This window comes from Notamacropus eugenii, chromosome 3, assembly GCF_028372415.1.
Source record: "Notamacropus eugenii isolate mMacEug1 chromosome 3, mMacEug1.pri_v2, whole genome shotgun sequence".
NCBI lineage: Eukaryota > Metazoa > Chordata > Mammalia > Diprotodontia > Macropodidae > Notamacropus > Notamacropus eugenii.
The window spans coordinates 260,221,535-260,249,198 of NC_092874.1; the positions used below are offsets into that span (position 1 = coordinate 260,221,535).

At 36.6% G+C, this 27,664-nt stretch overlaps 1 protein-coding gene across 1 annotated transcript in view; it reads left to right on the forward strand.

The window, feature by feature from the left end:
• Nucleotides 1-27,664, forward strand: part of OTOGL (otogelin like) — a 203,458-nt gene that overhangs the window by 121,816 nt on the left and 53,978 nt on the right. The window contains exons 29-31 of the mRNA XM_072650594.1: nt 8,657-8,824; nt 10,714-10,992; nt 18,689-18,806. Of these exons, the coding sequence (XP_072506695.1) occupies nt 8,657-8,824; nt 10,714-10,992; nt 18,689-18,806 (565 nt within the window). The remainder of the gene's footprint in view (nt 1-8,656; nt 8,825-10,713; nt 10,993-18,688; nt 18,807-27,664) is intronic.

Below are 27,664 nucleotides of genomic sequence, written 5' to 3' on the forward strand. Positions count from 1 at the left end.
GATTTCAGCGCTGTCTCTGATACATACTGGCTAGGTGACAACCCGAATTTTGAGGCACTCAACTTCACACACACACACACACACACACACACACACACACATACACATTTACAAATATCATATCATGTACACACATTTACATATATACACATACATGTACACACACATAAATTTAGTCACATAAGAGACCCACATGATATGTGCATGCATGCATGCATGTATATATGCATATATGCATACAGACATGTGTTACTGGACCTTTGATGTCATTGTTATGGGGAATTCCCAGATGAGAAAACATCGGTACTGTCTCATCTTAGATATTTGCTTAGGTTACTTGGCATGCCCAGGGTCACATAGCCAGTATATTATGTAGTCAGAGGTCAAGGCCAGGTCCCTCTCTATCACACTGTGCCATACCTCATACAATCACATAGGTAGGTAATTTATAGAGTCAACATAGTGTAACTGATCAAGAGCCAGCCTTGAGCCAGGAAGACATGAATTCAAATCTTGTCTTTGTCAAATATTAGCTCTGTGACTCTGGGCATGCCAATTAACTCTGGGTGACCCAGGCAGCTATCTAAGACTTTAACTTTCAGATAAATTATTGATCTCCAACAGTGGCAGTTGTTCCGCACTGAGATTTCTCTACATAGATGAAAGCTTCAGATGAAAGTGGCAGGACAAATTTTTAGCTACATGATTTAGTTATTTAACGTAGCTTGCCTTGTTTTAAATGCATAGGCTAAGGTGAAATAAGTTCCCCCTGTTTCACCCCTTACGTGGCTGGCTCATTTCCCCTCTAGTTGCAAAGATTCTTGTCCTTCTTTCTTGACTCTAGGTGTATTCCCCTTGGACTTAATGTGAAACAGCCTTCCTACTGATCACTTCACTCTTCCTTCTGCACTGGATCAGTTAGACCTTGCTGTGGGCCCTCTGTGGAGCAGTTTGAAGTCTCATAGGCTGACTGGTGACAAAAGGTTTTGTTAAAGAAGATTCTCTTTCAAGTCATGGCTAGAAGCATCATATTGGTTATATAGAGACATAGCAGTTATATAGTTTTAGGGGTTATTTAGGGACATGGTGTCCTGAGCTAAGCGGCAAGAGGCAAAAAAGGATGTCTTGGTCAGAAGCAGGAGCTAGTAACAGGATCAAACAGAGTGTGGAGACTTGGAAAAGAGATGTGGTTTTGGGGAGGGTTATAATGAATAAATCAATCAATTGCTAAGTATCAGTGAGACACTTACTATGTACCTACTGTGTGTAATACAAAAAACCGCCTGAAACAATCCCTGCTCTCAAGTAGCTTGCATTCTACTGTGGGAGTCAACACTTACATATATCAGCAAATATATAATATGTGTATAGGGTGTCTACCCTGCATTACCTGACCCAGATGAGCAATATTCTTGGGTAATAAAATAAAACAAAACAATTAGTAAATATAACTACTGAATAATTGTCAGTGATATATGAAAGATCATGTAGAATAGGAAGGTGTTGCAAGATTAGACTACAAATAAACCTTTGAAAAAAGGAAGAATGAATAAATGAATGAAAAAATATGTATTTCATGCTCAATTCCTTTATTAGAATATAAGCTCTTTGAAAGCAAGAGTTTTCTTTCTTGCTTATACTTTTATCCTTAACACTGAACATAGTACATAGTACATGGTAAGTGCTTAATATGCTTCATAAAAATTTAATTTTTATATATTTTCTTAAACATTTCTCCATTATGTGTAATAGCAATTGTTTTTAAAAATTCTGAGTTCTAAATTCTCTCCTTCCTTTCCTCCTGCCCACCTTCCTTGAGAAGGTAAGCACTTTGATTTAAATTATACATGTACAGCTATGCAAAATATATTTCCATATTTGTCTGGTTGCAAATAAAAACACAAACAAAATAAAATAATAACAATCAATAAAAATTTTAAAAGTATGCTTTGATTTGTCTTCAGAGTTCACCAGCTCTCTCTCTGGAGGTGGACAGCATTTTTCATCATGGGTCCTTTGGAATTGTCTTAGACCATTGTCTTGATCGATCATCTTTACAGGATTGCTATTATTATGTACAGTGTTCTGGTTCTGCTTACTTCTCTTTGCATGAGATCATATAAGTGTTCCCCGGTTTTTCTGAAACCATGCTGCTTGTTATTTCTTATGGCACAATAAACAGTACTGCATCACAATCATATGCTGCACCTTGTTTAGCCATTCCCCAGTTGATAGGCATCTCCTCAATGTCCAATTCTTTGCCACCACAAAAAGAGCTGCTATTCATATTTTTGTTAGGTCTTTTTTCATTTATGTCCTCAGGATACAGACCTAGTAGAGGTTTTGCTGGGTCAAAAGTTATGCAGAGTTTTATGCTTGTTTGAATATAGTTCCAAGTGGTTCTCTATAGTGACTGGGCTAGTGTACTACTCCACTAACAATGCATTAGTGTCTCATTTTTTTTCCATATTCCCTCCAGCATTTATCATTTTCCTTTTCTATCACGTCAATGAATCGGATAGGAATGGGGTGATACCTCAGAGTTGTTTTAATTTGCATTTCGTTAATTAGTAGTTATTTAGAGCATTTTTTAATGTGATTATTAACAGCTTTGATTTCTTCTTCTGAAAACTGTTTACATCCTTTGACCTTTTATCAACCAGGGATTAGCTCATATTTTTATAAATTTGGCCTAGTTCCCTATATTATTTGAGAAATTAGACCTTTACAAGGGAAACTTGTAAAAATTTCCCCCAAGTTTCCTGTTTTCCTTTAAATTTTGGCTGCAATTTTGTGTGTGTGTGTGTGTGTGTGTGTGTGTGTGTGTGTGTGTGTAAAAGCTTTTTAATTTCATGTAATCAGAATTATTTATTTTCCTTCCTGTAATCTCCCCTATCTCTTGTTTGGGCATAAACTCCTCCCTTATTCATAGATTTGACAGGAACATTTTTTTCATATTTTTTTCAATTTATTTATGATATCACCCTTTATGGGTAAACCATTTTTCCATTTCAACCTTATCTTGGTATACGGTGTGAGATGTTGGTTTGATGCCTAATTTCTACCAAACTTCTTTCCAGTTTTTTCCCAGCATTTTTTTGTCAAATGTTGGGTTTTTGCTCTCAAAGTTTGTATCTTTGGGTTTATCAAAAACTAGATTATTATGGTCATTTACTACCATGTATTGCATACCTAATTGACTGCATTGATCCAACAATCTTTTATCCAGCACCAGATTGCTTTATTGATAATCACTTTGTAATACAGTTTGGAATCTGGAATTGCTAGATTATTTCCTTAACACTTTTTTCTTGATTCCCTTAATATTCTTGACTTTTTGTTCTTCCTGATGAATTTTGTTGCTATTTTTTTAGTTCTATAAAATAATTGTTTGATAGTTTGATTGGTATGGCACTGAATAAGTAAATTAATTTAGGCAGAATTGTCATTTCTTTTATATTGACTTTGCCTACTCATGAGCCCTTTAATATTTCTCTGATGGTTTAGATTTTTATTTGTGTTTTCACACAAGTATAATTGAGTTAATATAACCTCTGGATTTGTCTTGCCAGGTAGACTTCCAAGTATTTTACATTGGCAGCAGTTATTTTAAATGGAATTTCTCTCTTCCTATTTTTTTTTGGTAATATATAGAAATGCTGATGACCTATGTGGTTTTATTTTATATCTTGCAACTTTGTTGAAGTTGTTGATTATTTCAACTAGTTTTAAGTTGATTCTCTAGAGTTCTTTAAATTTATCATCATATCATCTAGAAAGAATGATAATTTTGATAAGACATACAGGCAATGGGGTATAGAAATCTATCTTGCCCTGCAAGAAAATAGAGGGGAAGGGGATGAGAAAAGGGAGGGATGTGATAGAAGGGAGGGCAGATTGGGGGAAGGCGTAAGTAATCAGAACGCACAATGTGTTGGGGTGGTCAGAGGAGAGAGATGGGGAGAAAATTTGGAACTCAAAATCTTGTAGGAGTGAATGTTGAAAATTAAAAATAAATAAATTAATACAAAAGAAAAAAAGAATGATAATTTTGTTTCCTCATTGCCTATTTTTATTCCTTCAATTTCTTTTTCTTGTCTTACTGCTATAGCTAGCATTTCTAGTACAATATTGAGTAAAAGTCATGATAATGGACATCCCAACTTCTCTCTTGATCTTATCAGAAAGACTTCAAGTTTATCCTTATTACAGATAATGCTTACTTTTGGTTTTAGATAGATACAACTTATCATTTTAAGAAAGCATCCATTGATTCCTATGCTTTCTAGTATTTTCAATAGAAACAGGCATTTTTTTTGTATCTGTCAATATAATCATATGATTTTTGCTGTTATTGATATGGTCAATTATATTGATAGTTTTCCTAATATTGACCAATCACTGCATTCCTGATATAAATTCAATCTGATCATAGCATATGATCTTTGTGATATATTACTATAATCTCCTTGCTAGTTTAAAAATTTTTGCATTAATGTTCATTAAAGACGGTCTAAAGTTTTCTTATTCTGTTTTATTCTTCCTGGTTTAGGTATTAGCACCATATTTTGTGTCATAAAAATATTTGGCAGGACTCCTTTACCCATTTTTCATATACCTTATATAGTATTGTGATAAATTGTTCTTTAAATGTTTGGTAGAATTCACTTGTGAAATCCATTTGGCCCTGGTGAGTTTTCCTTAGGGAGGTCATTGATGGCTTGTTCAGTTTTTTTCCCCTAGGATGGGATTATTTAAATATTGTATTTCCTCTTCTCATGATTTGGGCAATTTATTATTTCTGTAAATATTCATCTACTTCAATTAGATTGTCAGACTTACTGGCATACAATTGGGCAAAATAACTCCTAGTAATTGCTTTGATTTCATCTTCGTTGTTGGTTGTTACTGTTTTCATTTTTAATTCTAGTAATTTGGTTTTCTAATTTCTTTTCAAAAATAAAATTAACCTACAGTTTACCTATTTTATTGTTTTTTTATAAAACTAGCTGCTAGTTTTATTTGTTTACTTTTTTACTTTCAAATTTATTCTCTCCTTTGATTCTCGGAATTTCCATTTTGATGTTTTTCAATTAAGAGTTTTTTATTTGTTCTTTTTCTAGTTGTTTTAATTGTACAGCCGGTTCATTTATTTGTGCTCCTTTTCTTATTGATGTACACATTTGCAGATATGAAATTTACCCTAAGTGCTGCTGTGGCTACATTGAGCTAATTTTAAATGTTGTCATTCTTGTCACTCTCTTTAATGAAGTTATTGATTTTTTCTTTGATTTGTTCTTTGTCCCAATTATTCTTTAGGAATAGTTTAGTTTCCAATTAGCTTTTAATCTGTGCTTCCACAGTACTTTATCAGATGTTATTTTTATTGAATTATTATCTAAAAAGGGCTTATCTAATATTTCTGCTTTTCTATATTTGGTTGTGAGGTTTTTAATACCATAATATATAACCAATTTTTGTGAAGGTATCATGTACAGCTGAGAAAAAATATACTCCTTTCTATTCCCATTCATTTTTTTCTCCAGAATTCTATAATATCTACCTTGTAAAAATTCTTTTCATTTCTTTGACTTCCTTCTTATTTTATGGTAAGATATTTCTGATTCCCAGAGGGGAAGGTTGAGGTCTACCACTTGCAGAGTTTTACTGTCTATTTCCTCCTTTAATTTTATTCAAAGCAAGATGTAATTTCCTTGCTTATCCTTTTTAATTAGGTCTATTTTAAGTTTTGCTTTGTCTGAGATCATGATTGCTACTCCTACCTTTTCTTTTTTGACTTCAGCTGAAGAATAATAGATTCTGTTTCAGCCCTTTATTTTAATTTTGTGTATGCCTCTCCCTTTTAAGTGTGTTTCTTGTAAAAAAATATATTGTTGGATTCTGGTTTCTAATCTGTTTTGCTATTTACTTCCATTTTATGGGTGAGTTCATCCCATTCAGATTCCCAGTCATGATAACTAACTGTGCATTTCCCTCCATCTGATGCTCTTCTGTTCTCTCTCTCTCTCTCTCTCTCTCTCTCTCTCTCTCTCTCTCTCTCTCTCTCTCTCTCTCTCTCTCTCTCTCCACCTCTCTCTTTCCCTCTCTCTCCCTCCCTCCTTTCCTCCATGTCTCTCTCCCCCTCTCTGTGTCTTTCTAGCTGTCTTATGTTATTCCTCCTCTAAAGTCTGTTTTGATTTTGATCACTGCTTTCTTTTATCTGCCCTCCATTTTATCATTTCCCTTATTTTTTTTATCCTCTTCCCTTCCTAATTCCTGTTGGGTAAGATCTATTGCTATGACCATTTGAGTTATACATATGTATTTTCTCTTTTGAACCAATTTATATGTGAATGAGGCCTCTGAGGACAGAACCAAGAAATTTTTCTGGAAGTTACAAAAAAGCAAATTTTGGCTTGGTGTTAGGGAAGATATATTAAAAATTAGAGCCACAGAAGAGTGAAATCATCTTCCTCAAGAGGTAGTGGATTGACCATCATGAGATGCTTTTGAACAGAGGTTATAGGCCATTTTCTTAGGGATGTTTTAGGTGAGATTTATTTTAGAATCAGGTTGAAAGAGATGCCCAATAAGGTCTCTTCTAACTCCAAAATACTGTGATTATAAAAGTAGAGAGAGAATGCAATGGTGTCAGGATGGACTTTGAGTGACTCTCATCCTAGTGAGCAACAGATAATGGATGATACAGCAAAGGAGATTGAGAAGCACTTGAAGGAGGCAAAAGAAGTTGGACTCAAAGAAAGAAAGGCAAGATATCTCAGTGTCACAGAAGCCAAGGAATTATCTAGGCACCAGGGCGGTAAACAAGGTCAAGACATGCAAGGTGATCAAGTAGAATGAGGGCTGAGGGAAATACCATGGAATCTGCATTTAAGAGATTATTAGAAGTTCTGGGGAGAATATTTTTAGTCAAGTAAGGGATTTGGAAGTCAGAAAATAAGGGATTAAGAAGTGAAGGTTAGCTGAGAAAATAAAGGGAACAAGAACATTGTATTGGAGTTTGGCTATGAAGGAAAAGAAAGTTCTATGATAACATTTTGAGAGATGGCAGGCCCAACACAATGGCTTTTTTGTTTTGTTTTTTATGGATAAGAGAGGCATGGGAATATTTGTAGGTGGCATGAAGTGATCTAGTGGATAAGGATAAATTATACATGAGAAGAAGGAAATCAGTGATGCAGGGGGCAAAATCTTACAGAAAACAGAAGTAATGAGAGTAAGCAGAGGGTTTGCCCTTTTAAAGGATATCATTGAATTCTTCCTCAGAGACTAAAACAAAGGCAAGAAGAAACGAATGAAGCATTTGTTATATGATGAATGCCAGACACCATGCTCAACACTGATGATAAAAATAATGCAAAAAGAAAGCCAGTCCTTGACTTAAGAGTTTACACTCTAATGGAAGAAGACAGCCTAGAAAGGGGAGCTGACCTATCAGTGCTACATTTTGCCCCAACATCCAGCCTGAACTTACAGGATGCTGCCCTCAGTTAGGTCCACCCCTAACAACAGAAAATAGGTGGTTGAACTCAACGATTATTATTTCTGTGCTACTCAGACTCTGTCACATACAGTAACCTTGGGCATGGCTTTGTAGTAGCTGTAATATTAAATAGGCATTCTATATTATTAAGACTTCTGTGAGGCATGACATTACAGATGGCCATTATCTTTAAATGGGTAACCAGTATGGTGAGGCTTCTCCCAAAGTTTATGAGTGTTATAGACTGCAAAAGCAAAAACAAAGAAGAACCCTGTTCCTAAACCTTTAATAGACAAAAAACTAAACAAACAAAAATCTTTTCAATATTCTAAGAATTTGAATTTGCCTTCTTTAGTATAAGTCTGGCAGTCCATCTACTATGCTACCTAGCTAATTGGGCCTCCTAAAAAAAGAGATTATTCAGTTTTCTGGAATGATTTCCAAGTAAACTAGAGCTTAGAGCATTAAGTATAACTTTTTGGATTATATGAAAGGATAAAACTTTGTGGGAAGGGATTATATGGGGGGAAGGAGAAGACCTTGATCTTACTTTGTATAATATCCTCACCTAGAGTTATTTTTACTGAAAAATATGAAGAATTGAAGGAGGGATGAGTTTTTGGAAACTGTGCAAAATGCCTGAACATCCATGTCTCTGGATATTACTGCAGCTGTTCAAGAAGCATCTATAGTAGATTGGATAGAGAGCTATTCTCTAAGTCAAGGAGACCTGGGTGACCTGGGCAAGTTTCTCAAATTCTCAGTGTCCTAGACCATATGTGTCAAACAAATAGTCTACGGTATCCCTCAAAGCATGTCATAGATACGAGACCTTAGATGTCATCTCCTGCAATCCCCTGACTTTTAAGATGAGGAAACATGCCCAGAGAAGTTAACAAGCCTACCCTACTTTTAACTCTACTTTTCCCAATTTGGAGCACATTATCTTTGGAATGAAGTTCAACTATTTTTATTCAGGGTAATTGTTATATTTTTAAAAGTGGATTTAATTTGTCACAGCAAAATCTATTATATAAAGTACGGTTCTGTATCTTTTTTTAAAAAAGCTCATTAGCAATGTATTTAGTAGAAGGTAGAAATAAGTAAAACCATCTGTGAAAATTCAACCTTCCCTTGTGTTTATTTCACCAGGACTTGGAGAAGGACCATATATATTGGCTAGCTATGGAAGCATCGGCACAGTTCTTGGAGCAAATATTACCAGTAGAAAAATCTTCCCTTTAAAAAGAACTAGTCCACATGATTTTGTGTTTTTTAGTTTTATGATAACTCCAGGACTTTTCAGAGAAAAAAAATCATGTGAGTATGTTTGCCACTTTTAAAAAATCTTTCTTTTTCATGGATATTAATAAATGGGAAAGAAAATGCATTTATTAAATGTCTACTAAGTCAGACACTACGGTGCTAGACATTTCACAAATATTACCTCATTTAATCCTCACAACAACCCTGTAAATCAAGTGCTATTTCTTTTCCTTTTTTATAGTCAAAGAAACTGAAACAGTGATTTTTCCAGGTTCACAAAGTTAGTAATTATCTCAGGTTAGCTCTGAACTTAAATCTTCCTGACTGAAGGCCCAGGGCTCTATGCACTGCTACCTAGCTGCCTCTCGATAATAGGGTTTCTCTTTTTCCAGTGGAATGTTAATTTATCAAGGGCAGGAATTATTTTGTTCTGTCTTCATATCCTTAACATCTAACATTGTAAGTGCTTACTAGAAGCTTTCTGTTTAAATTAGCATAAATGTATTAATTAATATAGATTTTTTTCTAAAATAAATCATATCATAAAATTTTCACACCACACTCTTATTTTCCAGAGACACATTTTGCATTCTCAGGAAGAAAAATTCCTTCTTCAAACTTTAGGACAAGAAAATAGATATTAACTTAAATGTGAATTGAAGAAAAAAAGTTTGAATTTTCAGAGATGGACTCCGAGAGAGAATCTAGATTCAAAAATTTCACTGAGGCAATCTGTTCTTAGAATCTGTAATCTTAATAGATTTTAGGGAGATTCCCTTTTAATGGCTCACATCAATTCGTATTTTCAAGAGATTGATCAGATAGCATCTATAACCCCTAGATAAAAGCAGTAAGAACTCTACACTGAAAAAATTCTCTCTTTTGTCTATGACTCATAAATTAAGAAAACAAAGAATAATTTAAAAATATCTGTGAATTCAGTATAGCTACTGGTGATTTGATGTCAAAAATGGAAAGTAGGGCAAATTGAGTTTTTTTCTTTAATTCACTAAAAACGACTATATTACTTTTCTCTCCCTCTCTTTTCCGCCTTTTAATTTAGTCTTTCTCCAGCTTTTATGCAGTGATGCATATCTTCTATTGAAAAGTAATTTAAATAGATGCCTGGATAGTTATTAAGTATTCTTGTGTTTTTTCTAATTGATCTTTCAATCAATCAACATTTATTAAGTACCTACTATGTGTCAGGCTCTGTGCTAAGAGCTGGGAATATAAAAAGAAGGAAAAGCTAGTCCCTACCCCAAAGGAGCTTACTGATCTAATGGGGGAGATGATATAGGTTCCTAGTATATTTCTAGATTTATTAATGGTACAAAAGCCCATTAAAAATTCAAATAAGACCTTTTAGATGTTTTGACAATCAAAAAATCCCTGTATTTTCCAGAGTAGTAATAAAAGTGTTTTTCTAGTATTTGGGGTTACTATTCTTATAGAATTTAAAGGCACTGATGACCTTAGCAATAACCTAACTTATTTCTACATTTTACAAATAAGGAAACTGGAGCTTAGAGAAATGAAACTATTTACCTAATTTCAGGAGAGCTGGGATTTAAACTGAAGTCCTCTGATTCTCCGTTTATTACATTATACTACACTATGTAGCATACTGAGGCAGCTGCTGGTAAACCTGTGAATAGGTACAACCATTCTGGAGAGCAATTTGGAATTATACACAAGTAACTGAATTCTGCATGTCCTTTGATCCAGCTCTACCATGGCTAGTTCTATACCCCAAGCAAAGGAGAAAAGAAAGGAGAAAAAATCCTTTATATACAAAAATATTTCTAATGACAGTGTTATTTGGGGGGAGGGGAGAGAAAGGGTATATTTTGGCAACCCGGATATGTGTCCATTGTTAATGATTTCGTCATTTTGGGGGAATTGTTGCTGATTATCTTTCCTTTTTTCCTTCTCTTTTGCAGCTTTGTCCCTGGTTTCCTTAGAATCTGCTGAAAGGCCAAACTACTTTCTCTTTGTCCATGAGGATGACACCCTTAGCTTGGAACGGTGGGAGGCAAATTCTGCTTTTCGCCGAAATGCAACATTCTTCCACCACCAGGGCCTCTGGATTCCAGGTTATAGTGCATTTGAGCTACACAGCAGGAAAGGGTTTTTCATTATCTTCACCGATTCCGCTGTCAAAGTCTCCAAATATGATGACTCAGAAGATTTTAAGCATGCCAGTAGCTTTATCATGGAAGGTATGATTTGTGTCCTCAGAGAATACTGAGCTAATTCTATCCTAACAGGAATAATAACAGCAAACATTTATTGAGCACATACTATGTGCTGAGTACTGTGCTAAGCACTTTGCAATTATTATCTCGTTTTGATCCTGCCAAAAGCCCTAGAAGGTAAATGCTGTTATTATCCCCATTTTACAGATGAAGAAACTGAGGGAAATCAGGGTGAAGTGAATCTCCCAAGGTTATATAGCTACTATAAATGTCTGCCACTAGATTTGAACTCAGGTCTTCCTAACTCTAGGCCCAGACCTCTATGCACTATGCAAAACTATCTCCCCCATTAGTCTCCATAAGAACCAGAACTGTCTTTTTTTTTTTTTTTTTTACACCATTCTTTCTATCCTCACTGCTTAACACAGTGCCTGGAACATACTAAGTGGTTAATAAATGTTTATTGACTGAGTGATCCTATAAGGTATGATCCTCAACTTTGTAAAGACTCCCATAGAATTCTCACAGCTGTGTGGATTCCTATATGGCCATAATGTTGGACTTTGTTACAACCCTATACCCATCCCACGAGTAGGCATGATGCCATTTTGATAGTAGTAGACAATCCAGGGTTCTGTTCACTTCTTCCTTCAACCAGATGGAGGCATCCCATGGACACCACCTACGTATTTCTGAAAAGGGAAGGAGGGAGCCATCTATAATAAATTGGAAGGTGGGAAAGAGAACAAATTATCAGGGGGATAATCGTGAGTGATATTAACTACAGGAAAAAGAGATGATCCAGAAATTATTGGTGATGTGATCCATATGCCTACTTTCTCATCTGTAGAAAATACAATGATTTGCACATATACTAAAAGTATCTTTGATAATAATATGAAAAGAAAATAAGGAGGCTTTCACAATCATTTTTTTGCAGGAAAATGTTCATGGTAATTGACTCAACAATGGCAAGGAAACCAAAACCCAAGGCAATTAGTGTTTATTGATTTTTTTTAAAAAAAAAAACATTTAACTTGAGAGAGCAAAATATAACCTCCAACCAGTTTTCTGCCATGTATATGTTAAAATTATACACAATTCCTTAGCACATGCAACAAAGAAAATGATTTCACATTTTTCTTATTCTGAATCACAAGTGAAACTTTAAACAGGGAGATGTACACTCATAAAGGAAGTTCTGTATCATCCTAGATGTCCAGCTAAGAGTTCAGAGGAAAGAATGATCAGAAATTTAGAGCTTCAGGGGAGCTTGGACATCATGATGTCTAAACCTCTCATTTCAAAGATGAGAAAACTGACCCTGAGGTTAAGTCTAAGTCACTGAATTAAACAATCAGTACTTATACCTTGAAGAGATACTGCAGTTGAACAATGAACCAGGTCCAGAATTGAGTAGCAGTAAGACAGAGTTTGTTATCTGTTTGTTATCTGGTAAACTGAACAGTACTTTAAATAACCCTAATCTATTTCCTGGAACAAAAGCCATATTTTCTGGAGCATCACAGTCCCTTGATTTACACACATTCTGGACTCACTACAGTCCACAAAGAATCAAAGTTGAAATTGACAATTAAACTGTCAAAGGGCAATTAATAAAGGTACAATAGTTATACATAGGATCTAGATGGTATAATGTTAGCTGATGACAAGTAATGGCATGTATAACCAGTTATGATATGTATGAGAAGTGATGCTAAAATTGTCATTCAAGAAATGTGTTGGAAAAGGAAGTAGGTAGGCTTATTATGCAGCCAGTGGGAGGCATAGCTAGAGGGACATCTGTTGAGCAATGTTGAGCAGGTAATGGTGAAATGTTCAAAGACCTTGAAGAAGATATCCAGTGGGTTGGTTATATTTTTCATGGGAGACTTATGGGAAGACACAGACAGGAGTCACCCAGGAGGAGAAGCCATGGATGGACTGCTATATGAACCCTTAGTATCTCAAAACCTTCTTGGAATTTTGCAACTAAAGCTTCCTCCAACATTGTAAGGAAATGCTATTTATGTTCATTTTAACGTATTATTATAGATTCAGGAATTAATAACTAACTGCCTGATATTCTATAGGAATATCTATATCTATATCGTTATTATACAGTCTTCATTAAAATGTAAGCTCTTTGACAACAGGCACCATTGTTTTCTTTATATCCTCAGAACTTGGCACAGTGCCTTATATGCCATAATAGTTGGTTGTTGTCCTTCATTCCTGAAGAGGACCAAAATGGCATCACTGTGTAAGAGTTAAGTTACAGTACGTCTGACTGTGGCTGCTATAAGCACTTAATAAATGCTTCTTGTCTGGCTACACTGGTGAGGGTGACATTAGAAATGACAATTTCTCATTTCTCTTTGGATAGCTTCTTGGATAGATATGACACATTGAAATTATGGAGGCCTTACTGAAATCTTACCCTTTCAGTATACAAATAAAAGAACCATGTCTAGAATTCTATAAGGCAATATCTCCATGAAACATTAGAAGATTCCTAAGGGGGCATTTGCAGTTATCCTGATCAATATCCGACCACCACACCCAGAGAGGAGAAAGTGAGGCTGTTACAGTTGGACAACTCAGGTCCTCTTCTTCTCTCCTCCTCTTCTCTCCCATACCCATCTACCTCTCTCCTCTCTTCTCCCCTTACCTGAGGGTATTCTGCCCAAAGGAAGGAAAATTTTGGTGACTGAAAGCTACCTAGTTAATTTTGGTTTTATTGACTAGATTTCTTTCTCAAAGATCAAGCCTTAAATCTAATTCACTCAACAATAGATCCCTGCCCAAACACCACTTAATGGTTATTTTAGGGCCCTCCTGGCCCCAGTGAATGTAAATAGTAACTGTTTGTCTTTTGGTCAGCAACCTTGAGGATCTTCCCCTCCCAGTTTGATTTTTTTTTTTATTAAAGGGGCCATCCCTTGATTCACTTCTTAAAGGGGATTATTCACTGCATAGGCATTATCTCATTCTAAGTGAGTACTTGAAAAGGCCTTAGCCTAAAAGGTCCAGGGTCTCCCATTGCATCCTGGGCCATCTCCAGTTGTTCTGATCAATATCTGGTCACTGGACCCAGATGACTCTGGAGGAGAAAGTGAGTCTGGTGACTTCACAACCCTCCCTCATTCAAATCAGAGTCAATTACAAGTCATGTCATTATCTCCCTGATGTCACGGTCCTCTTCAAGAGTAAAGGATAAACCACAGAACCACAGAAGATTCCACAGATGACAGAAATTCCAGACTAACTGATTTTGATCTGGAATGGCCTTTCACAAGAAATGACTTAGGCATCCATAGCACTCCTGCCAACTCTGCCCGGTGATATCATTAGATGAAGCCATGCTTTGCAAAGACTTTCCTTCATCAAGGCTGACAAAGGATTGATGGTCTGCAAATACTGGAAATAGGAGCTGCTTAAACATCTTTTAAACAAAGGACTTGTGCCCCTCACAATTGCACCTTCCTATTAGGCAGTCTGGATAAAGAACTGACCTCAGAGGTAAGAAGAAATGACAAATGTTGCTTCTTACACATACTGTTTGTCTGACTCTGAGCAAGTCACTCAGTTTTCTTAGCCACAGTTTCCTTATTTGTAAAATGGGGATAATAATAGCATCTAATTCATAAGGTTATTTTGAGGATCCAATGAGATAAGTGATGTATTTTGCTGCTCTTAAAGACCAGATAATTGTTAACAATAGTAGAATTAGAATAATTAGACTATTAATAATAATTATTATTAACAAGGTAAGCTGCTCATCTGAATTGGTAGAGAGTCTCCTTGTTCATAAATTCTTTATACCAATGAAGTCTTTCTATTCCTTTCCTACTAGTAAAATTGTAAGAGTCCACCAGCCATATGTGGATTATTCAACACAAGTTTAGTTAATTGCTCCATATCTTCACTTTTCCCCCTTTAAAAGTTTATCATGAAAGTTCTGCTCTTAGTGCCTTATCATGGCATAGAGGTAACCCTCAGTGCTGGAAGTCTATGCCAGTGGAAAACAAATTCAGGTCCTAAGAAGTTTTGTAGAAAGGCTTAAATATAGTCCAAGGAGTCTGAGCATCAGTCAACTAACTTCAGAGGCTCAGCACCAGTTTTCCTGCAGAGTAATATGTTTTTAGTCAAATAACTTCTGAAGGCAAACTGAAGCAAGAGTGGATGGACTACCCACACCAAGAAAATGAGTGATCTTGGAAGTTACATTTTGAGCATCCACATGAGTTGATATGGCAGTTACATGGCACAGTGGATAGAATATTGGGCACAGTAGATAGAATATTGGGCCCAGAGTCAGGAAAGCCTGAATTCAGATCTGTCCTCATATATTTCCTAGCTGTGTGACCCTGGGTAAATTATGTAACCTTGCTTTCCTCAGTTGACTCATCTGTAAAATGAGTTGGAGAAGGAAATGACAAATGGTTTTCTTTCCCAAGAAAACCCCAAATGGGGTCATATAGAGTCATCCATGACTGAAATGACTGAACAGTAACAACAAAATTTTTTAAAATTGTAGCAACTGAAGTCGCGAGAAAAATCCCTAAGTCCTATAATCCTTTATAGATAATGGTTAAGGAAAGTTGACAGCTTTACAAAGTTACAGAATCTTAAGGTTGAAAGGAACCTCAGAGGCCATCCAGTTCATGCCAGAACATATTTTATGCTACTCCCAATAAATGGTCTTACGTTATCTACTTGAAGACTTCCAAGTAAGGGAAAATCTTCTATTTCCTGATGCAGTTCATTCCACTTTTAAACTACTGTAACTTTTAAGAAGTTTTCCTCATGCAAAGTTTAATCTTCTTTCTTCTGATTTCTGCCCATTGCTTTTGGGTCTGCCTTCTGGGGCCAAGTAGAACAAATCAGACCCATCTTCTTTCCTTGAAACTTCTTTCCACACATCATCTTGTTCTAATGCTGTGACTGCCTTGAACCCTGAATCCTAGGACTGTGAACACATAACTTTCTAGGAGAATTTTCTGATAACCACTTACAATGATATATAGAAGCTTCTCTGGGAAGGAGCCAACTGTGCATTGATTGAAGTTTTCAACAATATCCACTTGGGTGATCCTCGTAATGGAGAATGAAGAATGTATGATGGCATCAACAACTTTTGTGACTAGCTTCCTGAGGAAACCTTGTCAAAAGCATCTTTGCTGATGTATATGATGCTGTTAGAATGAACTTTCTTATGGTTATTTGTGAATGTAGTTTCCAGTTCTTCTGGATAGAATGTACTTCTACCTCACCTCTGCCTTTTAGAATGTAGGAATTAAGCATTTATTAAGCACTTACTACATGCAAAGCATTGGGCTAAATACTACGGAGAAAAACAGAAGAACAAGACAGTCACTGCTCTCAAGGAACCACATTCTAATGGAGGAAGTTAACACAGAGAAAGAACATTTTAGAATTCTTAACTCCCTTTGAGGTTCAGAGTAAGCACTACCTTTTTCATGAGGGCTTTCTGATTATGTCAATGGCTATTTCCATGCCGTCACTGTTTAATTTTTTTTGTACGTTAATGAACATGTTTAATCTCTCCCTTCTCCCCAGGAGAATGTATTACCTTTCTATTTGTTAACCCCAACATGTAGCACATGCAACATAGCCAATGATTTTTAACATATTGTGGAGCATGTATTTTCTGTGTTCCATTTACCCTGTTGACAAGTACCCTATGCCTGTATGCTGTGGGTGCCATTTATATTAAAAGGCTGCTCTAGTTTCAGTGACACGCAATGATGTAGGTTCGCTGACAAGGACCTCATGTTAGGTCATTCAGACAGGAGCTGGACCTATGATTTCATTGTTGTAAGGAATTCCTACATAAGGAAACTCCTTCTGTCAACACTGGTCGGCATTTTCTTTTCTTCTTCTCCTCTTAAATGCTCCCTAGCACACTAAGAAGGTAAGTGGTTTGCCTGGAATAATGTAGTCAATATTTGTTAGAAGTAAGACTTGAACTCAGATCTTATATGCACAGGACACCTAAACTTTCTTTTCTTTTCTTTTTAATTCGTGGAATAAAACAAGTATTTCCACAACATAGTACAATAAAAAAGTTAGATGCACCTAAACTGCAAATCTACTGTACACTATTCCTTTCAAATATACTACAAAATTATTGTGTACATTTTTTCTCCCTCCCCGCACTGCAGAGATGGCTACCATTAGACATAAATGGATATATATGTAAAATTATTCTATACATACTTATTCTCTACATGAAGATAATATCTTTCTTCATATGTCCTTTATAGTTAATTTGGGTGCTTATAACAATCAAAATAACTTATTCACTCAAAGTCATGCTTCAAACAATATTGCTGTTACTGTATATGATGTTCTCTAGTTTCTCCTCATTTAGCTTATGATGCGCATCTAAACTTTCCATAAAGTCCTGCTACAATGACTCATAGTGATGTGGAGGTGACACTGGATTTTTGAATGTCTGTGCCAGATAGAATATAAGCACAAGCAGGTTCTGACATGTTACATATCAATCAAACAAACACCAACAATTTATTAAGGACATATTATATGCCAACCACTATGCTAGAAGCTAGGGGTATAGAGACAGTATGAAACAGGCTTCCCTTCAAGGAGTTTTCTTTTGAAAGGGAAGGTGAAGGTGGGAGACAACATATGTAAAATGTAGACATGACTTCACATATAGTGCTGTCAGTAGACTATATGTTCTTTCTGAGGACCAGCCTATCTAAGAGGCTTGTCACTAGTTGGCCTGGAGTCTGGTGATGAATTATTTGTCCTCTTTGAGAGACAGCATGATGCACTAGACAGAGAACTGGCTTGGAGATGTGAAATCCTGACATGTTTTGCTTGTATAAATCCTGTCCATGCTATTTTTTACCCCGGTACCTATGCAGGAAGAGTACCTAATATTGGCAGAGGGAGTTTCCTATTGTGACCTCTCTTTATCCCTGAAATCCCAGGTTCTATAAAAAATACATATGAATCAGAAATAGTAAAGGATCTTACCGTTATGTTGGGGTCCTTCAAATTGTCAGAAAAATTAAAAGTTCAGAGACTTCTAATTCATGTTTGAAAGTAGAAAGAAATTCACACAGCATATGAATTCTAGGAAACTAGCTTTCTGACTTAAAATTCTTGAACTGGCCACAAAGTAGAAATCTTAAGCTTAGATGTTACTAAGGTTTTAGGCAAGAGGGCAAATTCAGTTGTTTACCAACCTTAATTGAGAGTGAAGTAGTATTGCCTATGATTACCTAGCTTTTGAAGGATTCCACCTTCATCAAGAGAAAATGTGCTACTATCAGACAGTAAAACTGATATCAAATATAGTTTTTGGATATCAGGGAATGGATGAATAAGTATTCAACATGAATATCTTTTATTGCTAAAAAACGACTCTGGACAACATATAATATAAATCCCAGTAACATACAAACCACAGGAACTCTAAAGAACAAAAAACCTGCTGCGAATCACAGTAACTCCTGGCATACATAATGAAACTTGACTACTTTATTTTGATCTCTATAGACTTAATACTCTTTATCTCTATGCTTTTAAATTCCAAGGAATTGATATCCAAGGACTTTCAAGACTCTAGAATTCTACTTCATATTGCACACTGTCGTTTTTTCAAGGTATAAATTCTTTAAAATATACAGTTCAACATTTTTGGTTTTGTTTTTTACTTTCCCAGAAATCCCAGCAGCAGTACCTTATAGAAGGATGTGTGAGTGGCGATATGAACCATGTGCTACTCCATGTTTTAAAACTTGTAGTGATCCTGATGCACTTGCATGTAAATTTCTTCCACCGTAAGTAGTGTTTGCTAATTTGATGGTCAATTTACATGATATATAAATTGTAGCTTCAGTTAATAGTAATTTTAGTGGCTGAAAACACTCCTTTAAATATTGGGTGTAAAAAAACTTAGGACCTCAAGCATTTGAAGAAAAATTAGAGAAAATCTAGCCTGGCCTAACAGAGGAATAGTTTTTACAACAACATCCCTGACAAGAGGTTATTCAACCTTTTCTTGAATACAGCATGACATATTGGATAGGGAACTAGGCTTGGAGTCAGGAAGACTTTGGTTCAAATCCTACCTTAGATGCCCACTGTTTATGAGCACTTGTGCAAGTCATTGAACAGTTGAGGCTTCAGTTTCCTCATCCATAAAATGAAGGAGTTAGATTTGGTAATCTTTAAGGTCCATTTCAGTTTTAAACCTAATGATCCAATGGCTTCCACTGACCAAGTATTCGCTATATAGCGAGACAGATCATGGAACTGTACAGCTGTCTACCTAAAATTAGAAGAGACCATAGAGGTTATGTAGTTTAACCCCTTTATTTAAAGTTTCACAGAATTTAAATGACTTACCCAAGGTCACATAGGTAATAAATTGCAAAGCCAGAATTCAAGCTCAGGTTCTGTGACTAATTCTAACTTCAGAATTCTTTCCACTGTACTACACAGGAAGATAATTCCATTTTAAAGCTTTTCTAATCTTTAATATTTTCATCTTCATATCATACTACAATCCTTTGCCCTGCAATTTCCACCCACTGGGTCCTAGTTCGAACCTCTGAGTTTATGAAAAAAAAATGTGCTCCTTCATCCATAGAATAGCCCTTCAAATATTTGAAGTCATCTAGACTTTCTCCCCCTTATTAAGCTAAGCATTCACAACTCCTTCCACTGTTAACCATAAACATGTTTTTCTGGGTTGCAGTACTCTCATCTACTAGCTATAGATTGTTAATTTACTCCTCAAAACATGGCAGCCAGAAACAGTATAATGTATTATAGTATTACATATAGTATAAATAATACAGCATAGATACAATATGTGGTACTGTACCTTGTATACATAGTACTATGATTATATGCATGGTTATATAATGCATGACACTAGATACACCAGGCACACTACTATACAATGCATCTATACATTGTATGTCATACAGCATATCCATACATAGAATATCATATACATTGTATCTACACATCATATATGATAAACATTGTACATATCAGCTATGTATACAAAGCCTAGCAATATACATTGCATAGGTATAATACAAAGTACTATTCAAGTCATCTACATACATTGCACAGATACAACGTATCCATAAAATACTGCAGATACATTGTACCTATACATTGCGGGCACCATATATGAGATAGATATAGTAGGTGGTAACATACTGTATAGATACATTGTATCTACCAAATATTGTACAGATGCATGTTATCTATACCATTTAGACACCACACACTGTACAGATCAAATGCAAAGCATGTATGTTATATAAATAAAATACGTTTACCAAATACAGCACAGATACATTACATTGTAGACACCATACAATGTATGGGTACAATATATAGCATATACACTGTATAGATACATTGTATTCCATCTGCAAAGTGCCTGAGAAGTAGTCATTCAGCCTCTACTTGAAAATTTCCAGTGTCAGGAAACTTAACACCTCTCAAGTCAAGCACATTCATGTTTGTGCAGGTCTAATTGTGTGCAGCTTTTTCATTACATGAAGATAAAATATGCTTCAGCTAAATTTCCACCAATTGCTCCTGCTACAGTCCTCTGGGACACATTTAATCAATCTTCCAAATGAAACCCCTTCAAATAATTGAAGGGAGCTATATAAATACATAAAAGAATACCATTGAGACAGCAACTTGTTCTTACTATTTCTATCCAACCTCTATTAAAAAGATGAGAATAGCTAAGTAATTGACAATAGTAAAAATTTGTATAGTTTTTTGAGGCTTGAACAACACTTAATATAAAGAAGAATTAACAAAGATTTATAAAATGAAATGGGCCTCATGAGAGTCTTGAATTCCATGGCACCAAAGAACTTGAGGTGGAGTTTGGCTGACCATTTACCCAGGATGTGGTGGAGAAGATTTGTGATTGATTTACATTTGGATTTAATTATTTGGATTAGGCTAGAATATTCTTTCAATGCTCAGATTCTGTGATTCTTTATAGAAAAAAGCAGGAGAGGAAGAAGAAAAATGGGGATAATAACATTTGTAGAATGGAACAATTGATAGAGAGCTAGCTTTGGAGTCAAGAAGATCTGGGTTCAGGTCCTGGTCCTGACACATTATAGCTGGATGACCTTAAGCAAGTCACTTACTGCCTCCTAACCCTGGGCAACTCTATAGGATGATACATCAGAGACAGATTGCTTCTTTCTGTTGGGGGAGAAAAAGTTCACATCAGAAGTTCCCTACCATGTTGAAATCACAGGTTCAGACTATTCCAACCCTCAGTCCTTAATGGCCATCACCACCAAATTGCACTTAAGCAAGATATTCTCCACTGGCAAAAAATGTTGATCATCCTTTGCTCTCTCACTTGAAAGGTGCCACTCCTACCATGGAATAGATCATGGTATCATGTCATATGGTATGTCTAATATCATATTACAAATATAATATATTTTATATCATGTAATAGAAGCGAACCTGGGCCATGTCAACTAAGTGTAAGTTCTGACTTTTTTGGGGGGGGAGGGTGAGGCAATTGGAGTTAAGTGAGTCACCCAGGTTCACACAGTAAATATTGTGTCTGAGGCCGAATTTGAATTCAGGTCCTCCTGACTCCAGAACCAGTGCTCTATCCACTGTGCCACCTAGATGCCCCCCTAAGTTCTGACCTATTAATGATTCTTATTCCTGTGTAACCCCTTCTTGTTTTTGTAATAAGAATGGTAAAGCCATCAAAAGGGGAATAAACAGTTTTTAGAGCTTCTATAAGAATTTTCTGTTAGGGCAGAAATACTAGGGCAGCTAGGTGGAACAGTGAGCAGAGTGCTGAATCTGGAACCAGGAAGATGCCAGTTCAAATACAGCTTTAGACACTAAGTAACTATGTGACCCTGGGCACAGAGCAACCCCAAATGACTCTGTAGTTAGATTATATGTGACAGAGCAGATTCTATTGTGCATTGGAGAAAGGAGTTTCCTCATGGAGAATTTTCTTTCTGTGTGTTTTTATATGGGTACATGTATATATGTCTATACAACACATCTTTGAATATATATGTATATATATACATATATATTTAAAGATATTTCAATATCCTTAAAGTACTACTAAATATCACTATTATGGCTAATATATTATATAACTGAACTGAAAAATAGGTCTAGATATAATTTTAAATGTTCATCTTAGAAAGATAAAGTCAATTTTACTGGGAAATAGTGGGGTAAAAATAGATGGAATTTTGCTTCTGTTTACTCCAGTTCAGTTTGCCGCACATGGCCACCGTTTAACAAATGTTACTTGAGAAGGGAAAGAAAGGATAAATATTTATTCCTACTAAACATTTAAATCTACCATGTGCCAGGCACTGTGCTAACAAGTGTTTTTTACAATGATCTCATTTGATTTTCACAACTCTGCAAAGTAAGGACTGTTGTTATCTCTAATAATTGAGAAAACTGAGGCAAAAACAGGTTAAGTGCCTTACCTAGGGACCCACAGCTAAGGAAATATCTGAAGCTATATTTAGACTCATGTCTTCCTGCATATAGGACCAATGTTCCACCCATTGTACTACCTAGCTGCCGCATCCATTATTGAACTAACGAATTAAGATTTTAGTATTTGAAAGGATATGGGTTTCATAAGTGTGGGTACCTCCCTTCAGGTCCCTTCAGATTGTAATATATCTACCTTCATAGATGGAAAAAAAAAGCATCATCTGGTGGCCAGAGTGCTAAGGATAAGCCTCTCTTTAGCTAGGGTGGTCTTTATAAGATATTTTAGGGGGAGGAGCCAAGATGGCGGAGTAAAAAGATACACATATGCTAGCTCCGAACCCACAGCCCATAAAATACCTGTAAAGAAGAACTCCCAACAAATTCTGCAGCAGCGGAAGCCACAGAACAGCAGAATGGAAGAGATTTCTGTTCCAGAGAGACCTGAAAAACCGACACGAAAGGTCCATTGTGCCCTGGACCCGGAGCAAAGCCCAGCCCTGCTTTGGCCACATGCCACTGAGAGGAGCAGATCCAAGCAGGCTTCAGGGACAGAATCTCCAGTGGCCACACAGGTCCTTCCACCCACAGGTGCCAAAGGTCAGTGAGAGGGTCTCTTTGGCTGGCCGAGAGGTAGTGGGGTGTCCCCCATAACTCAGGCCCCCTAGGGAGCCAGCAGCAGAGGCAGCAATGGACAAGGGCTCCCAAAGCAGGCAGGAGCTTGGATCCATTGTTGAAGGTCTCTGTATAAACCCCCTGAGGGAACTGAGCCCCCTGTGGCAGCCCTGCCCCCACCTGAGCACCTGAACTTAATCTCTCACTGAATAGCAGCCTTGCCCCCGCTCAAAGCCCTGAGGCTGGGAAGCAGCATTTGAATCTCAGCCCCCAAGCGCTGGCTGGGTGGATCTGGAGGCGAGGTGGGTGTGAAGAGGAAGCTCAGAAGTCAAGTCACTGGCTGGGAAAATGCTCAGAAAAGGGAAAAAAAAATAAGACCATAGAAGGTTACTTTCTTGGTGAACAGATATCTCCTCCCATCCTTTCTGATGAGGAAGAACAATGCTTACCATCAGGAAAAGATGTAGAAATCAAGGCTTATGTATCCCAAACATCCAAAAGAAATATTCCATGGGCTCAGACCATGGAAGAGCTCAAGAAGGATTTTGAAAATCAAGTTAGAGAGGTGGAAGAAAAACTGGGAAGAGAAATGAGGGAGATGAAAGAAAAGTATGAAAAGCAGGTCAACACCTTGCTAAAGGAGACCTCAAAAAAAATGCCGAAGAAAATAACACCTTGAAAAATAGGCTAACTCAATTGGCAAAAGGGGTTCAAAAAGCCAATGAGGAGAAGAATGCTTTCAAAAGCAGAATTAGCCAAATGGAAAAGGAGGTTCAAAAGCTCACTGAAGAAAATAGTTCTTTCAAAATTAGAATGGAACAGATGGAGGCTAATGACTTTATGAGAAACCAAGAAATCACAAAACAAAACCGAAAGAATGAAAAAATGGAAGATAATGTGAAATATCTCATTGGAAAAACAACTGACCTGGAAAATAGATCCAGGAGAGACAATTTAAAAATTATGGGACTACCTGAAAGCCATGATCAAAAAAAGAGCCTAGACATCATCTTTCATGAAATTGTCAAGGAAAACTGCCCTGAGATTCTAGAACCAGAGGGCAAAATAAGTATTCAAGGAATCCACTGATCACCGCCTGAAAGAGATCCAAAAAGAGAAACTCCTAGGAACATTGTGGCCAAATTCCAGAGTTCTCAGGTCAAGGAGAAAATATTGCAAGCAACTAGAAAGAAACAATTCAAGTATTGTGGAAATACAATCAGGATAACACAAGATCTAGCAGCTTCTACATTAAGGGATTGAAGGGAGTGGAATATGATATTCCAGAAGTCAAAGGAACTAGGACTAAAACCAAGAATCACCTACCCAGCAAAACTGAGTATAATACTTCAGGGGAAAAAATGGTCTTTCAATGAAATTGGGGACTTTCAAGCATTCTTGATGAAAAGACCAGAGCTGAAAAGAAAATTTGACTTTCAAACACAAGAATGAAGAGAAACATCAAAAGGTAAACAGCAAAGAGAAGTCATAAGGGACTTTACTAAAGTTGAACTGTTTACATTCCTACATGGGAAGATAATATTTGTAACTCTTGAAACTTTTCAGTATCTGGGTAGTTGGTGGGATTACATACACACACACACACACACACACGTGCACACTCACACTGAGACAGCAGAGTGAATGGAATAGGATGGGATCATATCTTTAAAAAATGAAATTAAGGGGTGAGAGAGAAATACATTGGAAGGAGTAGGGAGAAATGTAATGGGGCAAATTATCTCTCATAAAAGAGGCAGGCAAAAGACTTTTTAGTGGAGGGAAAAAGAGGGGAGGTGAGAGAAAAACATGAAGTTTAGTCTCATCACATTTGACTCAAGGAAGTAATAAAATGCACACTCATTTTGGTATGAAAACCTATCTTACAATACAGGAAAGTGGGGGAGAAGGGGATAAGCAGGGTGGGGAGGATGATGGGAGGAGGGAGCAATCTGAAGTCAACACTCTTGGGGAGAGATAGGATCAAAAGAGAGAACAGAAGCAATGGGGGGCAGGACAGGATGGAGGGAAATATAGTTAGACTTACACAACACGAGTATTATGGAAGTCATTTGCAAAACTACACAGATATGGCCTATATTGAATTGCTTGCCTTCCCAAAGGGAATGGGTGGGGAGGGAGGGATGAAGAGAAGTTGGAACTCAAAGTTATAGGAACAACTGTCTAGTACTGTTCTTGCTACTAGGAAATAAGAAATACAGGTAATGGGGTATAGAAAGTTATCTGGCCCTACAGTACAAAAGAGAAGATGGGGACAAGGGAAGAGAGGGATGATAGAAGAGAGGGCAGATTGGTGGTAGGGCAATCAGAATGCTAGGTGTTTTGGGGGTGGAGGGAGGGGACAAAGAGGGAGAAAATTTGGAACCCAAAATTTTGTGAAAATGAATGTTAAAAGTTAAATAAATAAATAAATTAATAAATAAATAAGATATTTTACCACTAGAACTTAACCCAAAGCTTAAATCTTCATAGAACCTACAAGAGCAAGTGTTGGTTCTATCCTTGCTTAGCATTTGGGAACATATTTATCTTTCCATGAAATAAAGTCCTTGGCCATTTATTAAAAAACAAATTGTTCACCAAGACCCAGTGATAGTGTCTGGGCTCTGTTTCTTATCAGCTGTGTAGAAGGTTGGATTTTTCCCTCCTCTCATTTTTGGGGTTGGCAAGACCCAAATGAAATATAGTGGGGAACGTAATACAGAGTCCAAATGAAAATTGTGAAAGAAGCAATTTATTTAATTGATCATCCTGGTCATTTCCAAAAGAAAATGCCTAGTTGGCACAAATAACATAGAGGAAAAACACTCCAGTAAAAATCTGAAACCAGCATAATTTCCTTTTTCTTTTGTGCCTTCAAGAATAGTTCCATCTATGGGCTGAGTGCCCCCTAGTGGCAGTTTTAGCCTGAATTATTGGTTTCAGGGCATATAGTGATGCTAGGATCATAGACTCATGATGCCTGATTTCATTGTAATCAATTGATCGGTTAATTAAATTGTAAAATGTTGCACTTTTAAAAGGCATTAGAGAGCATATGGTAGACTTCCCTCATTTTATAGGAGAAGAAAGTGACTAGAAATGAAAACTGTCCCAGGTTAATATATAGATCCATACATCCAGACCTAGTCTCTCTCTTGAGATCAAGGGTCACATAATCAGCTACCAAATGTATGTTTTCAATTAGATGTTCCATTTTTTTTGGTGGTAGGGTGGGAAGAGTAACTAGGCCTAAGGTTTCACTGGTATTGGGAACTTCCCATAAGGGAACTCCATCCCTCCCACCTTAGATTGCCACCAAAACTATATAATGTGTGAAGGCTTGGAGAATTGCCTAGGTCACTGTGAGAGGTTAAGGGGCTTGCCCAGGGTTACATAGCCAGTATGAGTGATTTTACACTAAACGTGTCCAAATCAGAATTCATTCTATTTTCCCCTAAAGCTACCTCTCTTATGAATTTCCCTATTTCTATTGAAGACACCACAATTTTTCCAGTGACACAGTTTTGCAATGTGTCTTCCTTGATTTCCCAGTCTCATTCGTCCTCAGTTTTGCCCATTTTTGAGATTTCAGCCTCCCAACATTTCTCACATCTATCTCCTCCCTCCACTCAAGGTCACCACCCTAGTTCCATCCCTAATCACTTCTAGCCTGGATATGGCAATAGCCTCCTAATTGATATCTCTACCTTTAGTCTCTCATTTCTTCATCTTCCACACAGCTGCCAAAATTCTCTTCCCTAAAAAGTACGTTGAGTAAATCATTTTCCTGAATTAAGAAGCTCCAAGAGTTCCTACGGTCTCTATGAAAAATAGAAAGTTGTTCATCATTTGAAGCACTTCACGACGGGGGCCAGGCCACCTTTCAAGTTATATTAGACATCCCTTACCTCAGTAACCTGCCTGCTATTCCTGTGCATAACATTGTTATCTCCTCTATTTTAGCCTTTGCTTTCTCAAATCTGAAAAATTTTGTTTCCTTCAAAGCTCAACCCTCAAAGTATCCCCCTCCTCCTACAATTGTATTTACTGTGTATACATTTTGTATTTCTTCATACGTTATTTCTTCTTCTAGGATATAAATTCCTCAAGGGTAGAGACTGACTTTTACCTTTGTAGTCTAATCTGGAATGTAGGTAGTGCTAAACAAACATTTTTGATGGACTGTTTTAAGAAGTATGTAAGTTTTTTTTTTTCAAATTGCCCTGAGATCATTAACAATAAGATGATAGAAGCATACTTAAATAACGTGGAGTGAGAGGAACACACTGAAAACGCTGTTGAAGTCATACAGCATGGTCACTGCCACTTTCTAGTGTGTGAATTTAGAGGAAGAGGAAATGAGATGCAATTTTCATGAAAGAGCACAATAGTTATCAAAGTTTGACTAAAGCCATGTAGGAAATTTTGGAAGATAATACCTCAGTTAAATATGTTACAGTGGTTTCACATAGTAGGCATTTAATAAATGTTTTTCACTTAGTATGATTCTATTTTTTCTTCAAGAATGATT